Source organism: Rhinolophus sinicus, chromosome 2 (assembly GCF_057876585.1).
Source record: "Rhinolophus sinicus isolate RSI-liver-muscle chromosome 2, RSI-T2T, whole genome shotgun sequence".
In the NCBI taxonomy this organism is placed as follows: Eukaryota; Metazoa; Chordata; class Mammalia; order Chiroptera; family Rhinolophidae; genus Rhinolophus; species Rhinolophus sinicus.
Genome location: NC_142502.1, coordinates 179,950,318 through 179,964,799, shown reverse-complemented (window position 1 = coordinate 179,964,799; position 14,482 = coordinate 179,950,318). Strand labels below are relative to the sequence as shown.

The following is a 14,482-nucleotide window of genomic DNA, read 5'->3' as shown; positions in this document are numbered from 1 at the left end:
TCACCCGTCCATACTGACCTCATTCTCCTCAGAAATGAGATACACCCACACATAACCCTCAGGAGGATAGAGTATTATCAGTGGCATGTAGTTGTGTCTTGAGGGACACCTTGGGCCTCAATACCTAAGGACACTTTTCTGCATCTTGATATTACCTGTTATGGAGCAAGTAGTTGACCTGCTAATGACATGGTTACTAAGGATCCCAGCTTGGCCACATTTTGCTAGCTTGCCAGCAACGAGAAAGCACTCATCGTTAGCAATCCATCCAGTAGCTCTTAGCCCTTTTTTGAGTTATGAAAACTTTTTAAACATTATAAAATCGGTAGGTCTCCTTACCATTGAAACGTACATGGGCACATACCCCATATTGCTATGTGCTGTATGTGACACCGAGGCCCATTCCTGACGTCTCTCACACTCCAGGCCCCTGTGCTCGAGTGAGCGCCCTGGTCCAGGCACCTCGTCTGGTTCCTGTAGGTCTCTGGAATGCAATGGGGTTTCTGGTACATAACAGATACAGTACGTGGGAAATGTGTGTCTGTTGCCTGTTGAATGAGTTAACCACCCTGAAAGTGAGCTTGGTGACACCCTGTGAAGGAGGTGGTTGCTCCTCTGGCCCAGAAAGAATGGCATCGAGTGACACTGTGCACAGCTCAAAGGGAGCCCCAGGGCTGCACTCAGGTGGAAATGAGAGAGGGTAGGACAAATGAGTGTGACAGCAATGATAAGGGGAACACCTGGGGAGGGCGTGTACTGGATCAGGTGCCAGGTAACTAACCCTGGGGATTGAAAAGCTCTAGATCACTTGTCCTCAAATTCAGCCTTCCTAGAATTCGTATGAAGAGTCTGCTAAAAAAACAAATTGTTGGATCCCAACCCCACAGATCTTTAGATCACACTTAGGGAAACACTGCTGTAGATCAGAAGGATTGGGGGGGCTGAAAAAAGAAAGAGAAAGAAGGAAAATCACGGTGTTTTGGGGGCACAGATCCATTAACCATAACATGGTCAAAATAACAAACCTCTCTGTCTTTCACCTACCCCCTTCTCCTGCTTGTTCTCTCATATCTTCCTCCCTTTAATCTACTGTGGCTATCAAGAGCTTTTGAAAGTATAAAGAGCTTCTGACTGCTATTGAGAGCGATCAAATAGTAGCCTGCAGATATTCAGTTTTTTTGCTGGAAGCACAGCTGTGGCAGAGGCTAACCACGGCGCAGCAGGAGCCCCTGACCAGGTACCTCAGGAGGTAACCAAGGTGAGTACAAGCCCCCAGAGCCCTCCTGTACGCCCCCCCCCCCTCGCCAGGAAACTGGCAGAGCCACCTGGACCTGAGCTGTTTTTAGAGCCCTGGATTCCAAGTACGTCTCCCAAAGGACGTATGTAACAAGAACAGAAGATACCAAGGCTGCCTGTAGCCATGGAGGGAAAGCCCACCGAGGCTGCCTTCCAGAGGTACCAAGATGGCCATTTGCACCTGGCATTTCCACAGGCAGTTTCCCAGGCTATAGGACCCCCGCCCATGGAGCTTTGTGAAACATGGATGTCTGGGCCTGAGGAATTCTGGCTCAGAAGGTTTGGGATGAGCCCAGGAACCCATATGTTTTTAAAATGACCAGGAAACTCTGAGGAGAAATCAAATTTGGAAACTCTAGGAGGACTCGAACACACATTCTCTGTTTCACTCCTCTAACTGGCTGAGGTCAAAAATTCCCATCTCAGATCCGGGCATGGATGCCTCCAGGCCTTTTCCCTATAATTTTATTTCAAGACCCAGTTTTGCTCACTTTTTCTATGAAGTCTTCCTGGGTCGTCCAGCAGAAATTTCTCTCTCTCCTCCCATAGCACATATTCAGTGTCTACATAACGCTTTGTAGCACCTCTACTCCACCAGCTCAATGCAATAGAAATATAATGCCAGTCACATGTATAACCTTTAATTTTCTAGTAGCCATATTTTTTACATAATATAAATAAACAGGTAAAATTCATTGTAATAACATTTTTGCTAATGTTTGATTTGTAATCAATGTTTGATTTAACTCAACATATCCAAAGTGTTATTCCAACATGTAGTCAATATAAAAATCTTTAATGAGATAGTTTACATTTGTTAACCATCCTAAGTGTTTGAAATTTGGTGTGTATTTTGCATCTCAGCTTTGACTGGCTTCACTTCAAGTGCTGGTGGCCACATGTGGCCAGTGGAGGCCGTATTGGGTAACACAATTCCTGGTCTTAGAGAGCAAGTCTGTGACTTTTGCCTCTGGTTCTTCACCTGGAGGAATCTACTCCTTGGGCCAAGGATAGTTGCTTAGAAAGTATTTGAGTTAACTCAAATGCAAATTCCTCCAGCGAGCACCCTTTGGTGTTTTTTTGGTTTGGTTGGTGGTTGGTTGGTTGGTTGGTTGTTTGGTTGTTTGAAGGCACAGTATCAGTTTTAAGAAAGGGGGAAACAACCCAAAGCAGATTTCATTAGAGAGAAGTGGGGGTTGGAGGAAACCTTGGGGGCGCAGAGCATTCATTAAAGGGAGCAGAGAAAGGCAGTGGAGCGTAAGGGGCAGATTCCAGAGAAAGTACTCCATCCTGCACCGTGGGATCTGACCTGGGACACATCGGGCCACGGTGGCTCTGAGCCGTGTGTTCAGCATCCTTTGTGCAGGTGACCTTGTGCTGCCTGAAAACACTGCCTGCCAAAGGATGTGTTGGGGCTGTAATGTGACCAGTTAAGTCTCTAAGAAAGAGCTGGAGCAAGAATGTGTTCTCAGCAAAGATTTCTTCCCGAAACAAGGTGAGCCAGTTCATACTGTGGCCACAGGCTTCCCAAGAGAGTCCACTGGCTGACCTCATAATTCACCCATAGTGGGTTCAATTAAGAAAAAAAGGCTATCACTTTTTTGTCAAAAAAAGAATTGCCTCCAAGGCAGTGCCCACAGATAAATGATCGTGGCTTTCCAGGAAAGAGATATCTCCTGAGGAATTCAGAGTTCAAGCGCCTTTCCCTAGGTCCTCTGAGATCAGATTATCAATGTATAGAGGGACAGGGACTGACGTTTGGAATGCCCCACGCTGGTTGTCACTAGCAGTGTAATGTTTCAACTAGGTCCCTGAGGAAACCCTGGGTTGGATCATATTCCCAAAGGAGGCTCAGGATATGGTTGCAAGAGCCCAGCTTTGGAGAGGAACACCCCCTCCTTCCAATGCCAGTCTACCCATTTATTTGGAACATCCATTATATGAGAACTCTTAACCTGTACACTTCTGAGAAGGGATTTCCAGCGGTTTATGCCAAGTACTGTAACGAGTGGTTAAGGCTTGGACCACCGGCACGTGACCTCAAGCAAGTTTCTTTATCTCTTTTAGCTGCAGGTTCTTCACCGTGAAATGTGGGTAGTAACAGTCCCTACAACCTAGGGTTGTGTGTTGATTAACATGTGAGCTAAAGTACTAATCAAAAGACATAGGAAGTGCTCCAGAACGATTTGGAAATTAAACCCAACACAAAACAGGGTAATTTAAAGTAGAAAAGTGAGTTTAAAAGAGTAGAGAAAGACATTTTCAAGCAGGTGGGTGCTGAATGCATATGTTGTACAGTACGTGATGGGCAGCTGAGGGCGATTAGAAGAAAGAAGCCTCTCCTCTTAGCCCCCAGCTCATAGTCTAGCTGAGTGGATTACACCCTAGGAAGGAAACCTCGTGTTAACCTGGTAGCACCCACTGGAAGCTCAATAGAGGCCACCAGGGGGTCAACTAGTAGTTAGAATCAACCAGAAAGAACAATTAGGATTTGGATAGGCCCTGGGATGGCACCACTCACCCCTGGCAGGAAACCTTCACTAGCCAAGGCATAGCAAGGGGGTGAACCAGCAACCTGCCTTCCAAGGATAATGAGAAGGGCAAGGTCAGACTGGAGGATAGGGAGAGGCAGTGGTGAAATAGGAAGCTTTAGTGACAAATAAGATGGGTAATGCGACTATCAAAAGAGAAAATGGAACAGGGCTCATCAGCAGACGTAGCCCCTACAACATCAGAAAAGGATGCTAAGATCCATAAGACGGCAACAGCTTATAGGGAAGGGATGGGGGAGAGGGAAGAGGAGGAGAGAAGGGAGGCAAATAGAGGGGAGCAGGACACTTGTCCCCAATGCCACTGTCTGTTCCTTAGCACGGACAGTCCTAGGGCGCCCAGCTCTGTCAGTGCCTATTACAAGTGCTGATGACTGAAAAGGCTGTGCAGCCCCCGAAAACTGCTTTCCATTTTTCAGAATATCGCAGAAAGGCTAGTTTAAGGCACTTACCTTCTCTCTGCCTGGCTTTCTCACTCACTTGTACTTCCCAAGCCCGGTCTTCCTATAAAGAATAGTTAGATCCCATCTTCAGGATGTTTTGAGCTACGAGAAGGGAGAATATCGTGTACAGACGTACAGGCACAGTTGTTTTTGCAGGATTCCATTTCCTCTGTTCTCTTTGAATCCATCTCCTGGTAACAGCTGTCTGGCTCCCTAAAGTAGCGACAGCTGCAACAATGAGCCCACCATTTGAGTCTGTGGATGATACAGGCCCCCAGATGCAGCTGTTCTTTAAAGCCTGGTATCTTGGCCCTCCCCCTGGCCTGGACAACAAACAGCCATTCATTAACCACCCCCAGTGTTTCATTTTCACATGGGGGACCCGCTATTCCTTTCACTAGTAGTACAGTCTCTGAATTCTGCCACTTACCAGTAGTTTTACCATCCATAGGGAAGCATGAAAAGCCTCTCTGAACTTGAGTTTCCTCGACTCTCCGATGGAGATGATACCGTGACCACATTACGAGGTTGTGATGAAGCTCCAACGACATACCGTAATAGATATGAAAATCTTTTACAAACTATAAGGCACTATAACTATAAGGCAAACTGTAAGGCACTATTACCTTTTATATTAAGGTCCTTGTTTCTGGGTTGAGCAAGTGAAACTGACTGACCAAGACAGGACAGTGAACCTTCTGAGCTGTGCTCTCCATATACATGGTCACTGAGGAATGGAGGACGCACTGAGGGTTTCTGGAGAAGACACTTGGCCGGGCAAAAGGGACAGGTAGAATGTGAGAGGTTAAGGGAGAGGGGGTGGGGCATTGGGGTGAGGGACACAGCCCAGGCAAAGGCTGAGAAGAGAAAGTGTGGTCTAGGGGCAGTCCTCTCGGAATGGGGCAGAGAATGGAACTGGGGACCAGGGGGATGTCAGTTTGCACCAGGATGTCAGGACCATGGATAGACTTAAATGACAGGCACAGATGTTACCAGGAAAGGTTTTACTAGCATGAGACCGTCAAGGAGTTACAGAGCTCATCCAGCCGTGCGCCCTGTGTTCTGTGGTTTATCCCTGTTTAACCATCTAGACAAAGGGGCTGGCACTGGACCCGCTCTTGGCTTCCTGGTGCCAGGCCCAGTAGCTCTTGGACCCCCGCAGACCTTCTATCTGTCCACATCAGTGCTTCCCAACTTTCCTGCTTATTAAAGAGAGAGAGTATCAGGCTCCCGCCTAGATTTACCAAGTCAGAATGTCCAGGAAAGGGGCCTAGGGATCTTCCTTTTGAAAATAAGCTCTCGTCTCTCGCCAGTTGTTCTTGTGCTCATGGAATTGTGGGAATGCGGTGCGTATGAATTAATGGTTTCCTGCATCAGGAGGCTCCTCCACAGGCTTCGTATCTGCAGGAGAAGGAGGACGGCTGCTCAGTCTCCAAAGGCTGAGAGGAGGCCCCCGTGCTCTGTGCCCCTCCAACGGGGATGGAGAAGCCTGGAACGTTTGCTTCACAGGAACAACTTATCCTTTCTCTCGTCTTTCTTGTCACCCTCCCCTGAACCTCCTTCTCATTTCTTTCTACCCCATGTGAGCTAAACACAGAGCTCCAAGGGGACTCAGCAATCCTATCGTATCCTACTTGTCAATGCCCTGTTGTCTTTGCAAGAGTGTTGCCCCCAATCATCTTTCTCCCTTCCTCCTTCCCTTCCTTCCTTCCTTCCTTCCTTCCTTCCTTCCTTCCTTCCTTCCTTCCTTCCTTCCTTCCTTCTTTCCTTCTTTATTTTTAAATAAGTGCATTAACCAGATGCTTTAATTCGACTTGAGGGCAACTGTGATTTCCAAGTCCTTTCCTTTTATTCATGGACCTACTCAGGCCAGCCTTGCCTAGTCACTGCTTTTAAAATTCTAATGTTTAAGCTAATACCTTCTTAAAATTTAGAAAATACGACCATAAAGAACAAGACCATCTACAAATGATTGAATGCTTACTATGTCTGAGGGCAGTTATCATGAAATTTCTTTATATGTATTAATCTTCACACAACCCTGTGAAGTGGGTACTGTTATCACCCCGTATTACAAATGGAGACACTGAGACACTGAGAGATTAAGTTACCTGCTTATGATCACATAGTTACGAAAGTAGAAAGGTCCAGGTTGGAACCCAGGAAACTTGGCTGCAGGGTCTATGCTTCTAACCGCGACACAGACAGTCCCCCAGGAAGAAAGTCAGATGAATGAAGACAAAAAATGACCCTCAATTCCTATTGCCAGAAATAACCACTCTTAAATACTTCATCATTTCTTCATGAAAAAAGTGTAATTCGATCAAAGTATTAACATTTATATATCCTGCTTCTAAATTCTTAGATATTTCCTATATTATGTGTTCTTCATAAACATGATTTTTATCAACTACATAGTAGTCTGTCACATGGGTGACATTATTTATGTCATCTCTCCTTTGTTGTTAAATCTTGAGGTCATTCCTAATTTTTTACTATCATAATACCATGATGAATATTCTTATTCATAGATTTTGACTGCAACTGTTTAGTTCTATGGATGAAGGTCATGTGTCAAAACTATTTTTAAATCTAAAATGCATTCTAGAGACTTTAGAATATTCAAAAGAATTTAACCAGTTGACCCACAAGCAGTGTGTGGGAGGGAGCATTTCCTCACCCTCTTGCCAACCTTGCCAATTTGGGAGGTGAAAAATGGCCTATCGTTGTTATTTCCATTTACATATCTTTGATTGCTAGTGAGATGGACATTTTCTTCTGTGTGTATTGCCACATGTACTTCTTCTTTTGTGACCTGCTCTTTCATGCCTTTGTTCGTTTGCCTTATGGCAATTCTTGTTCCTTAAAAAAACAAACAAACAAAAAAAAAAAACACCTTTTATTTATTTTAAGTGTGTTTTTCCAGGACCCATCAGCTCTAAGTCAAGTAGTTGTTTCAATCGAGTTGTGGAGGGTGCAGCTCACAGTGGCCCATGTGGGGATCAAACCAGCAACCTTGCTGTTAAGAGCACCGCACTCTTACCAACTGAGCTAACCGGCCGCCCTCTGTTCTTCTTTATCTGTGTGAGTTCTTCATAGCCATAACCTTTTGACTCTCATATTTGTGAGAAATATTTTCCCAAGTTTGTTCTTTGCCATGTATCTGCGTTTTAGATGTCAGTCAGCTTCTCACTAAAGAGATCTGAGTTAAAAATGATCCAACGTAGAGGCGGGTGTATCTGAAAATAAGTGGGCTTATTATACAGATATCCCACTAAAAACATTATTAGTATTCATTTTACTACCAGGAGTTTCGGCATCTTAATTACCGGCATTGAAGAGGGCTAAAGAAGTAACTTTGCTCTTTTCTGCTTTGCAGGGTGATAAAAACAGAAGGAAATCCTTCGAGAACAGCCTCAGTGCAAGTTGCTTTCAACTTTTTTGACATGGGTATTAAAATGCCACCCCAAATACCAGTGGTAATAAAGAATCCAACTTAAAAGGGTGAGTAGGTGTAAATGTAACACATGAGCTTTTTTGAATGTTGCTAGCCAGTTGCTGCAGAATCAGTGGTGAAGCAGTCAAAGCTCCTTCCCCTCCCTAGTCTCTGGGGGGGAAACCTGGCTGTTTGGGGATAAATGTTGACATGAGATTTTTGCACTGAGAGAACTGCTCATATTCTCTTGCAATAAGAATAACCCACACCTCCTGCCATGTGGCTCTCAAGGGAGAATTAGCTCCCACTTCCTCTATTTACTACCCTCCTGCCTCGCCCCACACTGCGTTCTCCTCTCTACTACCCCCTGTCTCCCATCTAACTGTCTATTTTGTGCAGACACAGTGACTGGATTTACCCCCCCTCCGCCCCCCAAATGAGCACATTTAGTCACACGTTCAAAAGCGAAGGAGGCTTATATTCGGAGCAGAAACTGTCGGGCCCCCACAGGGACATGGTTACCCGGAATGGATTACTTTAGGGAAAGCCACTCTGTCTTTGCTTCCATCTGCCAAGAAAATTCCCACAGCAGTGTCTGTGGAGTGGGTTGAATTAGGATCTTGAGCTCAGGTTGTCAGTGTGCTCGAGGGGAAAGACGTCATACAGATGTTTGGGACGGAAGACGCTGCTCTTCCTTACAACGTCACTTAGCACACGGGATGGACATAAACATAATTTCAGGTCAGGGATTCCCGCTCAGAAATAGCTTGAGAAGTCCACAGGGTTTTCTCCTTCTGTTCTAGAGGATTTCCACAGTTTTGCATATTTACCTTCTGTCTCTTGTCTCTCCTATGAAGTGGGCCACATTATTTCATTCCGATGTTTTCCTGCTATTTTGTCCTGGTGAAATACTCTGCCCATGAAAATCATCTATTTGCACATTGCACGATGCTTTACAATTTTTTTAAAGAGGATTAAAACCCAAACACTACCCTTTGGCTTTACAATGAACCTCAAACTCAATTTTCAGTTCCCTAGTTTGTAGGGAGAGTGATGGCAGTGATAAGAAAGTAACGTACCCATTGGCTTTGCTAAAACTCTCACAAGCTTGATGACACAGGAGCTGTATGTCAGTAACCAAGTAGGAAATTGCTACTTTTATTTCTCTTTACTAGCTCAAGGACATAGGGAGATGTCACATTGCACTTAGGTGTTTTCTTCTAACACACACACACACACACACACACACACACACACACACACACACCATACTTCCTTTGTCCCACAAGAATTATCTATTTTTGGTTGAGTGTCAGTTGAATGCCAAGATGGTGATGGCATGAAAGGGTTCAGGTTTTTACCTCAGTCCTGTGTTCAAACACTGGCTCTATCCCTAGCCGAGCATGCCGGCCAGGGGCTGGGTGGGCCAGCGTGGTTGTGTGGCTGTGGCAGGGAACAGGGCTGCGGAGTATACAGAGGTCAGGGGAGTGCGTAGACCCCAACGGCCAGAGACACCATTGAAACCAGGGTACACCGAGTGTCTGCTCAGAGTTGGAGGCAGTGAGGACTGGTCAGGGCTGCATTTCTGCGGCTCGCTCTGGGCATATCAGCTGCAGAGCTGTGGGGGAGGCTGTGGCCTTGAAAGGAGAAGTTGGATCCATTGACCTTGGGCGAGGTCCTTAGTATCTGAGTTTTGTTTCCTGTCGCATAAGATGGAGATGATACCTACCTTCCTGAACTGTATGGAGGATTACGTGAGATCCTGTATATAAGCAAGAGTCTCATTTTTAGCACCTAGCAGAGCTGTAAGTACTCCAAAAAGGGAAACCTGTTCCTGCTGTTATTATTACATGTTATTGTTATTATTGATACACAAAAGTGTTTTATTTATGGAAGAATAAGATATGCTTTCTAAAATTTTCAATCATGGGAAAACATGCCCAAATATCAAACTTACCTGTTATTTAATAAAGATAATTGCATAGCCTAAGGCCAGGGAAAATACTAGAAAGGAGGAGGGGGAGACAGATGTCTTCAATTCTGGAACTGCGAACCCAAAGTTGTAAAACAACTGCAAACCTTAGGACATGCAACAAGGGCCCCTTCCCGAACCCTCCCTCCCCTATCTCTGTCTCCTTCCTCGTGGCACCAAATTAGTTGCTGGAGCCAGCGCTCCACGGTCAGTCTGCCTGGGTCTGCAGCATGGCTCCTCCACGTTTTAATCGTGACTTCGGACAACTTCTTCAACTTCTCTAAGCCTCAATTGTTTTTCTTATGTAGAATGGAAACAAAACTAGTACTTTCTTTAAAGGAGTTTTGTAAGAGTTCAATGGAATAAAAAGCATACAAAGCATTTAAGCACTAAGTAAGTTTATTATCATTGTTATCCTCACTGGCATAACTGTAGGTGCGGCCAAGAAAGGGGGTGCTTCTGCAGGTCCCCCTCCATGGCACTCCCTTTGTTCTAGAAGAATCAGGCCTGTCCACCAGCCAGGACAGAAAAGAGTTATGCGGTACTCACCTAGCTCACCATCTCATTTAGGAATGAGGACAGAAAGTCAAAACCTGTTGCAACTCTTTAGCCATGACAGTGCCTAGTGCACTGGGCTGGTGTACTGCCCTGTACATGCCGCTTACCTGATTGGATGGTACCGACCAATCAATCTTCCCATATTTACTGAGTTGCAGTTAAAGTTTGAGTTTAGGATTCAAGAGCTACAGGGACCATCATACTGATGCCTCCGACTGTTCTCAGCCGTCTTAGCCAGTGGTTAAAAGCCTGGACCCCAGGCCGCTTGCCTAGTTTTGGATCTGGGGGCTGCCTGTCATTAGGTGTGAGGTCTTGGGTAAGTACCTTACCTCCTGTGGGCCTCAATTTCTTCTCAGTAAAACAGGATTGGTGATGATAATAGCGCCTACTTCATAGGGTTGTTGCAAGGATTGATGTGAGTTGATCCATGTCAAGCACCTAGAATGAAATCTGGTGCAACCTTGGCCTCTAGGCACGTTCCATTCAACATGTTCTCCCCAAGCAGCGGGAGTGATGGCTCCAGGGCTCTGCCGTCCTGCACCCCCATTTCCACAGACTGAGCACGGAATGCTTCAGGGACACAAGCAGGATACATGCAAGTCTGGTTCTGGTTTATTTCTCACTAGAGAGAGAGGACATGGACAAACATGGAAACCAGGCAGTTTTCTTGTACTAAGAACAGGTTTCAGGGGGCCAGCAGTGCTGGGTGACTGTGGTTAGCGGGAAGGGAGTCACCAGTTCTGATACTGGTGACTGCAAGAACAAAACCGACAGTCAGTAAGGGTCTCCAACGTTCCAAGGAATTGAGATATGGTCTCATTTAGGAAATGCAGCTTCTGAAAGTAGAAGTTTAAGAAATTGGCAACTTTAGAAAGAAGCTATAGAGAAGAAAAAGAGTTATAGAGTCTGAGAAGTAATGTTATATGGGAAACTGTGAAGTTTAGAATTTAAGGACTGAAATCCTACTATGACAGTGGCCACCACTGCCACCTCAGGTCTCCTGAGAGTCCCCTTTCCTTTGAGTCACCTTCAGGTCACCTGCCTCTATTACAATCAACTGAAATAGAAAAACATGGATGTTTTTCTTGAAAAAGACTTTAGGTCTTACAAGGGATCTTGGCTTGAGTACTTCCTGGCAGCTTTACCACTTCCCACCAGCAGAAGTCTCGACTGAGTCTTTTAACCTCATTGGAGCCTTAGTACTTTGATCTGCAAAATGTTTTTTTTTTGTTTTGTTTTGTTTTTTCCCTACAGGTTAGTTATATGTAACATTCCTTAAATAGTATCAGCAGATTCTAGGCTTGTCAGTACCAGCTGAAGGAAAAGAAAGAGGAGAGGGGAAAGGAGGAAAAATCACGTATTACACTTATTACGTTTCATTAACATTATTCTCCTTCCAGATAGAGCTCATTTTAGTAAATGGCAAAATTAAGAGCATTCTTCTGCAGATTGGCTGCCAGAGCTTTTTCTTCCCTGAGCCCAGCTAATTAAAAAATACCATAAATGTTTTAATTAGACCATTGACATTTCTATTCAATAATTGCAAAGGGACCTTAAATAACCATGGCAGAGGACATGTTGATATTTACTCTGAAATGTAACTCACCGTGTTTCTGACGCTAATACTAATTTGTAGAATTAGTTACGTGGAGAATAAGTAACTCCCCGGGACAAATGGGGAATCTGAGACCACCTTGTCCAAAACACAGGGTCTGTCTCTCAGAGCACGGAGGAAGTGAAGCCAGCTAGCAGGGCCATCCAACTTAACACTTTTAGAGGCATTTGGGGCTGTGGTGGGGAAAACAGGCAGGCTCCCCACTTCATTTCACACTTCCTCTATCCATTTCAAAAACGAGGTGTGACTCTGCAGCTGGATTAAAACAAAGCAAAATACCTTCAGAAGGCTCGGTGCCAGGTATTCTAGAAACTCCCTGTGTGAAAGGAGCTTTCTTCTTCCTGGTGTTGGCTGTGGGGAAATCTGAGTCTGCTCAGTTAAAGCAAGGGCTATAAGCTTCTTGAAGGATATTTCCTGCTCGTCAAGGAAGGGTCTGGGTTTACTGGAGCTGCTGGCCTTTGTCATTCTGAGTGTAGGCATGCCAGGGGCTTGTCTGTCTCCTACAAAACCTAGGGAACTTTGCTAAGGAGAAAGGGAAGAAGGCAACGGGTACCCACCATGGGCCTGCTGTGTGCCCTCCTCTCACAGCCCTATGAAATGCGGGCTGTTTATTGTCTGCATTCAGCATAGGAGGGAATCTGAGCTCCGAGGGGTTGCCTCCTCCCTAGCCCAAGCTGTTTCAACAACAGCGCACCCCATCTGCTCTGAAATGTCCAGGAGGTCTTGCCGGAGGGGAATGCAGGCCTCTGGGGCACTCTGCTGCTCTCCAGCCGGCCCCTGGGCCACCACCTCCTTGTGGCAGATTGCCCAGGTTTGTTTTCTTTGGCTCCCTCATTAATGAGTTCCACAGGACAATGCTAAGTCTAGTTATGCAGCCTTAATTGGTTTAGTTACAACAAGATAATTCCTTTTTTCTTCTCTTGGAGGCCTTTTTGTTTAAAGACATTTTAGCTGGAAGATGCTAATTATCAATGAGGAGAAAGTGACACCTGAAGAGTTCATCTTCCATCTTGGTCCCTGTTTTCTCCTTTGAACTCTCTCTCTCCATGGCCCTCTTTCCCACTTCATCACTTCTCCCCCACCATCATAAAAGAGAGCTCTGCCGTGGCCCGAGGCAGGACTTTCTCACTTGCCAGGGAGTCCTCTCTGCAGCTGTCTCGCAGGCATGGACAACCTGCACGAGACCTTCCTCAGCCTCGAAGATGGCTTGGGCTCCTCCGACAGCCCTGGCCTGCTGGCCTCCTGGGACTGGAAAAACAGGGCGGGGCCCTTTGAGCTGAACCAGGCGTCCCCCACTCGGAGCATCTCTCCAACTCCGTCACTGGAGTCTTACACGTCTTCTCCCTGTCCAGCTGTGGCTGGACTGCCCTGTGGGCATGGAGGAGCCAGCAACGGAAGCAGTGATGGCTGCAGCGGCCGCGGCACCGGTGGCCTGGTGGAGGTAGACTACAATCTGTTAGCTTTCCAGCCTGCCTACCTGCAGGCCGCTAGTGGCCCCAAGCTCCAGAAGGGCACCAAAATCAGGATGTCTGTGCAGCGGAGACGGAAGGCCAGCGAGAGGGAGAAGCTTCGGATGAGGACCTTGGCAGACGCCCTGCACACCCTCCGGAATTACCTGCCACCCGTCTACAGCCAGAGGGGCCAGCCGCTCACCAAGATCCAGACGCTGAAGTACACCATCAAGTACATCGGAGAACTCACAGACCTCCTCAACAGCGGGAGGGACCCTCGGCCCCAGAGCACCTGAGTCCCAGCAACTCCACTGGCCCCGTGTCTGGGCAGGAGACAGGAGCCTCACAGACCTGGTCCAGCTCCTGGAACAACCTCACAGAGCTGTTTGTTTAGGAAGCACGGTGGGGACCTTGTTGTTGGGAAAGTTCTAAGGGAATTCCTGGTGGACTTGGTGGAACTGCCAGAACACTTAGCTGCCAGACAAGCAGGTACTTTCGCTTCCAGTTTCCCCACCATTTCTCAGGAGTCTGGCCCTTTGGAAACAGATTGCTTTGCCCTTCTCTGTCCGATTTGTTTTAAAGGGTCGATGATTTCAAATGCAGTTTTTCAATAATGTAAAATGGTGACAATTAATCTTCTCTCCTGATTTTGGTGTTGGGAGCTTTCTTTCTGTCGCTAACTACACCTGCCTTTTGTACAGGATCCAGCGTGACACCTAGATTCTTGTTTAGAAAGATCTATGTCAAATAAAGGGCTACAGTGCTGCTGTTTTAGTGTGTGTGTGTGTGTGTGTGTGTGTGTGTGTGTGTGTCGGGGGGGGGGATGAGGGGGCGGACAGAGGGAGAGGAGGGCGACTCAGCACCACGGGATGGGCCTGAGGCAGGTTTACGGGGCAGGAGTCCCCTGTGCCAGGCCTGGTATGAATGCAACCTTACTGGATCCCTTCACTTACTCATCTCTCAAGTGAAGAGATTGCTTTAGAGAATAGGAGACTATTCTGATTCAATAGACAAGTGCAGAGGCTCAGGATTAGAACTCAAGTCTTTACCTCTGAGGTATTTATTTCTTCACCCACAACAGCTTTCCTTCCCACCCACCCCGAAACCCCCCTACATGCACCCATACACAAACACGCACCTCTCTTCATGGTGCCTCATCTTA

At 46.3% G+C, this 14,482-nt stretch overlaps 1 protein-coding gene across 1 annotated transcript; it reads left to right on the top strand.

Moving 5' to 3' along the window:
- The first annotated feature begins 5,116 nt into the window (after nucleotides 1–5,116).
- Nucleotides 5,117–14,094, top strand: MSGN1 (mesogenin 1). The gene is made up of 2 exons (XM_088796290.1): nucleotides 5,117–7,372; nucleotides 7,668–14,094. The coding sequence occupies exon 2, from the start codon at nucleotides 13,035–13,037 to the stop codon at nucleotides 13,614–13,616; it is 582 nt and encodes a 193-aa protein (XP_088652416.1). The 5' UTR covers nucleotides 5,117–7,372; nucleotides 7,668–13,034; the 3' UTR covers nucleotides 13,617–14,094.
- The last annotated feature ends 388 nt before the right edge of the window (nucleotides 14,095–14,482 follow it).

What these genes read in the sequence shown, in the direction of transcription:
- MSGN1 (XM_088796290.1), top strand. Translation starts at nt 13,035, where the DNA reads ATGGACAACCTGCACGAGACCTTCCTCAGCCTCGAAGATGGCTTGGGC.